The sequence below is a fragment of the Vigna unguiculata genome, chromosome 11 (assembly GCF_037176805.1).
Source record: "Vigna unguiculata cultivar grain cowpea cultivar isolate G323 ecotype 2 chromosome 11, ASM3717680v1, whole genome shotgun sequence".
In the NCBI taxonomy this organism is placed as follows: Eukaryota; Viridiplantae; Streptophyta; class Magnoliopsida; order Fabales; family Fabaceae; genus Vigna; species Vigna unguiculata.
In genome coordinates, this window is record NC_140802.1 from 10,416,405 (window position 1) to 10,422,126 (window position 5,722).

The 5,722-nt window shown below is 31.0% G+C and overlaps 1 protein-coding gene across 1 annotated transcript; it reads left to right on the top strand.

Moving 5' to 3' along the window:
- The first annotated feature begins 256 nt into the window (after positions 1-256).
- On the top strand, positions 257-4,573 carry LOC114168258 (chromatin remodeling protein EBS-like). Its single transcript, XM_028053009.2, has 5 exons — positions 257-482; positions 615-957; positions 1,463-1,531; positions 2,165-2,303; positions 4,297-4,573. The coding sequence occupies exons 1-5, from the start codon at positions 410-412 to the stop codon at positions 4,321-4,323; spliced, it is 651 nt and encodes a 216-aa protein (XP_027908810.1). The 5' UTR covers positions 257-409; the 3' UTR covers positions 4,324-4,573.
- The last annotated feature ends 1,149 nt before the right edge of the window (positions 4,574-5,722 follow it).

Below are 5,722 nucleotides of genomic sequence, written 5' to 3' on the forward strand. Positions count from 1 at the left end.
AACGAAAAAAAGTTATTTATAATTTAAAAAGAAAAAGCTTTGAAAAAGATGTATCATGATCTGATAATAAAGGAATTAATTTTGATTTTCCCTTTTCTGTTTTTCTCGTGTTACCGTTTATCGCCAAAATCAGGCTCATCGAATCATTACCCTTTTCAAACACGAGGTGCTAAACCCCAGTTCTCTCTTTTCAGCCGTTCAAAACTTTGAATCCACGTGTCGCCAAAAGGTTTGCTGAAATGGAGATGTCTATTTCTTCAGAAATGGAGAGGATCTGGACTCCGAAAAAAGTGTTGCTCCCCCACCCCACACCTTAGGGTTCTTCGGTTCTTCTTCTCCTTTCAACCCAACAAGAGAACCTTAGAAGAAAAAAAAAATCACATTCCCCAAAACGCCCTTCGCGCAACGCATGGCGAAAACGAGGCCAGGCAGAAAGGACTTGGACTCGTACACCATAAGAGGAACCAACAAGATCGTCCGAGGTAACACACACAACGACGACCCTTTGCGTTTTTCTCGCTCAAAACGGTTCCTTTCCTCGTTTTCGTGGCTGCCCATGATGTTTTTTTGAGATGGGGTTGTCGTTAACAGCGTTTGGTTCTTTGGTGCTGCAGCTGGCGATTGCGTTCTGATGCGGCCCTCGGACACGTCGAAGCCCCCCTACGTGGCGCGCGTGGAGAAGATCGAGCAGGACAACAGGAACAACGTGAAGGTGCGTGTGAGGTGGTACTACAGACCCGAAGAGTCCATTGGGGGTCGCAGACAGTTCCATGGTGCCAAAGAGCTTTTTCTCTCCGACCACTATGATGTGCAGAGTGCGCACACCATCGAAGGCAAGTGCTTAGTGCACTCTTTCAAGAACTACACTAAGCTTGAGAATGTGGGTGCTGAGGATTACTATTGTAGATTTGAGTACAAGGCCGCAACTGGGGCTTTCACTCCTGACCGTGTTGCTGTGTGAGTTTCCTCTCAAATATGTTCTTGGTCCTTCAAAGTATCTCCAAACTCCGTTTTAGTCCCCTCCGAAAATTTAATGTGTTTTGGGTCTTTTTAGTACTTTGTTTTTAGTCTTTTTAACAATTTAGTTTGTTAGTGTCCTTATGTTTTAATGGATGTACATGTTTTTAGTGACTGTTTTTACATTCTATAAAAATTTAACTAGGTTTTAGTGTTTTCTTTTTAACACAAAAAACGTGTTATTAGTATCTGATTTTAGTCTTTATACTAATTCGTTTCTAGTTATTATATATGAACAGAAAAACGTGTTTTTAGTACCTGACGAGGGAGTGAAAGCACTTCAATTTTGGTAAATGTAATGAATAAAAACCTATTACAATTTTATTGGGATTAGAACTTAATTTCTGAGATATATTGAGGGACTAAAAGTATATTTCATCCTTACTTAATATATTCTTTTGGGTTATTGACAGTGTGGAGGGGGATTTTGGTTTTTGTTTTGAAGGTATTGCAAGTGTGAGATGCCATATAACCCGGATGATCTCATGGTACAATGCGAAGGGTGCAAGGATTGGTAAAATCAGTGTATTCTGCTTACTTTGTTTCCTATTTATTGAACTTGGTGTTTCTGATTTTTGTATATTTGGGTATCTGTATATATATATGTGTATGTATGTATGTATGTTGAATTTGAACATTAGATGTTATTTACTGGCAGGGTGAGCAGCCTAAAACTTCTAAAAAAACTATATCTTGTAGTAAAATAAAAGAGAGGAACTAAGAAGGAAAGAGTAAATACATAAAAGATTGTCCATTTTGTTGTGAACTATTCATGGCTAAAATTTAAGTGTCAGATGAATTGAATTTTTGTCTCTAAACTTACTAGTGTGTTTGTCTGTGAGTGTGGCTGTTGGTTCCTTTGTTTGTTTTATCCAGTATATGTTTCAGCCAATATAAATTGGATGATGAAGATGCCTTTTCTTCTGCTGATTATTTTATCAGAGGCGATGAAATTTTGTACCTAGACGTTTTTTATATCAGTGCCAATGTAATATTGGGGATGCAAATTCTAGTGCACCACTACTTACAACTTTGCTAACATAACTTTTTTTGTTAGCGTGAAAGAGTGTTAAATCTAAAATGAGTTCAAGAATCATACTATTGTCTATTTTCAACACATATTTCAATCTTTGTAGATTTCTTGTAGGTACCATCCTGCTTGCGTGGGCATGACTATTGAAGAAGCAAAGAAACTAGATCATTTTGTATGTTCCGAATGTTCATCTGATGATGATATGAAGAAACCACAAGCTACATTTTCTGCATCACCTGGAGCTGATGGCAAGGTGACTTCTTACTTCCATTGCCAAATAATTACTACTTTGTTCTCATTACTTATTGTTCATGGCATACGAGTAACATATAGTTTTCTATTATATGGGGAGGTTAATGGGGTTACATAGTTAACAATTGATGAGAAAAAAGCTCCTTTAAAGAATTGAACTTTAATGTAGCTTTTATGATTGCCCTTGTTCTAGTTTTGAAATTGGCCATATAGTGCAGCTAGTTTTTCACTAGTTAGAGCCTTTTTGGCCATATAATTTGTGTAACCAAAAAGGATATTGAAAGTACCAACCATGTTTATGTTAATCAGTCTTATATGTACTTCTCCTGTTTTGATATCAATTTTTTCATAGTTCATTATTAATTTCTGCTTTGCTATCCTTGATGTCAAACACTATGGATATTTTGCAAAGTGTAATTAGTTGAAACTGCAGAATAGCTAAAAATAATCTACGGATCATGGTGCTTATTATGCCTTTTCTTTGAAATATACCTCTGTCATTTTTAGTGGTACTCTTATCTGACAGACATGTTTTTCTTTTGGTAATCATTGTTATTGCATTGAAGGTTACAATTGTTTGTCTAAGCTATAGGCTATCGATTTATTAACGATGTCTATTCTTATGAGACCTTTGTCTATTTAATGTCCTTATGATTATTTTACATATTCATTTTTTTTTTCATTCTTTTCTTCTTCATTTGTTCCTCCATTTTGAAATTATTAAGTTTACATGTAAAATCTGCTGGGTTTTTTTTGGAAAACTATAAGCTAGATGAGAAAAGCACACTTAACAAGGCAATTTTATTAAAGCTATAGATATATGTGGTGATGAAGTGGAGTTACCAGCGAAATACAATCAGTCATTTATTCCATAATGACCAAACTCATTTTCAAAAGGTGGATGCTGGTCTTTAAATTCCTTTATGGATGGTATAATTTCCACTATTATTTTAATTTGAATCTTAGTTACTCATTGTTTATATTACAAATAAACTTTATTTTATTTTGTTGAGAAATTCACATTTTAGTGTTGCAAAACTTTTCTTCCTTGATGCCTCTTGCATTGTGGTTTTGGCTAAATTTTGTCTTAGCTAGTAGGTTTACAAATTTAGTATTTTGATGTGAAAAGCCAAAAAATTTCCATTTTTGTGAGGGGATATTGATGTGGGAGTGTTGTTTTTTCATCACTGTCATAAAATTGCAGATTTATTTTATAAAACTCACTTCCATCAATTGCATTTAATTTGATCCTCATTTTGACCTAGGATGATGATCATTCTTCTGCTGATCTTTATATTTTTTTCATTTATGTATTTTTCTTCATTTCCTTTCACGTTTGTTGCTAATTCTTAGTAAAATGTTTGTGATTCAACTAGCATCTGGAAGAATCTATAAGAGAAGTAAACATAAGATCTTTGAAGTTATGGCACTATTCTTATTTGTTGATAGACATAATTAATACTAATTTTTAGTGTCACTAAGCTGGTTCTCTGTTTAAATAGGTCTGCAAATTTATATGCAAGATATTTAATTCAAATCTGGTTTCTAATAACATCAATCTATATCTTAAACATAAATTAAATGGTTACTTTTTTGAGATTATATTAATATGAAATCAAGATTGTAAATTCAAAAATTTGTTCTCTGTCTATATCTGCTTATTTTGGAAGAACTTTCATTGTATTTCTTTGAATGAAAGATCTGTGTATAAGTTATTTAAGCTTTATCTTCCTCTAATTTCTCAACTTTAAACTTTTTGTGCTTGGTGCCTTTTTATGCCTATGACAGTATTGAATTTGGGGTGAGAACTGAATCATAAAAAAGCTTGTAGTAAAGGTTTTTGTTTCTGAAGGACATATCTTAACTTTATGAAAAATGTTTTAGATTTGTTGTAATTTGGTATTGTATTGGTGATTCTTGAAAATACATTAATATTGGTAAATTAAAAATGTATTAGGGTAAATGAGATTGTTGAGTGAAAATTTTGAATGCAGGTGGATTCGAAGCGACGGAAGAGATGACGATGATGGTGAAGAAGGAAGAAAGAATGTGATAGCTTTTGTGTGGCTATATGGTAGCTTTTGTGTGTTGTACAGCTTCTTCATATAGAGGCTATAAACATTTTACTATGTATCTATCTCTGTCTTATCTTAGATTTTATTACTCTGACATTTCTCTCATATAACTCTTTATTCCTCAGACTCAGATCATGACATCAAACATTAAATACTTTTGATATGTTAGAAGTACACACAAGTTGTTAGTGTTAAATGCTGTCTTTTAGTTCTTAACTTTTCCTTAGCTAAAAAAATTCACTATTTTTTTTCAACACTTTTACTCTAGTAGATTTTAAGTATATCACAAATTTGTGTATTTTGAATTGAGTTTTTATTACATTTTTTTTCATTATTGGGTATTTAAATTTTTTATATTGTTTATTCAATTTCTTGTGATTTAATCTATTTATTAATTGAATGATATGATTATTATTTTCTTCTGTATAATTCTTTAATTTTCAGATATTAAAAACTGTGAGATGATGATGTTAATATAAAATAAAATAGAACTAATAAAAGTAACTTGTTTACTTATAAAAGGATAAATTAAGTTTTAAATATAATATTTTACTGTATTTAATCGATAAAAAAGTCTGATTAGAATTTAATTGGAAGTATATTAATTTAAAAGGATTCTGAAATTTAATTAAATTTAAAAGAAATATGTTTTCGTGGATAAATTATTTTTTGTTAAAACTGTCTAGGGATAATCAACATAATTATCAATTTATTGTCAACATTGATTTTATTTGACTTGTTTATAATTTTGTTCATGTATGTTACTTGTAGTGTAAAAAATGGTTAAAATTGTTTTTTCTTTTCTCTACGTATAAGTTACGGTTATGGTATATTTGATTTAGTTTAACTTAAAAAAAGATAACTGTTAAAACCTCTCAACTTTAAATCATAATTATTTGATTGTTTAAACTAATCTAAGCCTATGATGTAACTATACTTCACTTGGGTTGATATTTATTAATGAAGTATTTAATTTATAAAGTTATAATATACTACAAATTTTTTTTTTAAATAATGACAAATTTTAGTGACAATAAATATTTAGTCACTATAGGTACCAATTTAAAAACTAAAAATTATTGACAACTAAAATAATTTCAAACAATAATAATTTATCTCTAAATTGATAATTAAAATAGTTTTTATTATGAATTGGTTAACACTATCTACCAATGTTTTGACTACCAAAATAATTGGTTTTTAAATTGTCCAATAACATTAGCTACTAAGAATGGTATATTTATTATGTTTTTAAGAATTATGGTATACTTTTCGATATTTATATATCACGTATCGTATTCTATTATTTTCAAAATAAACGTATCGACGTATCATATACGTGTCG

Coding starts and splice junctions, on each gene's coding strand:
- LOC114168258 (XM_028053009.2), top strand. CDS start 410: ATGGCGAAAACGAGGCCAGGCAGAAAGGACTTGGACTCGTACACCATA. Junction 483..614: donor AACCAACAAGATCGTCCGAG/GTAACACACACA, acceptor TTGGTGCTGCAG/CTGGCGATTGCGTTCTGATG. Junction 2,304..4,296: donor CACCTGGAGCTGATGGCAAG/GTGACTTCTTAC, acceptor TTTTGAATGCAG/GTGGATTCGAAGCGACGGAA.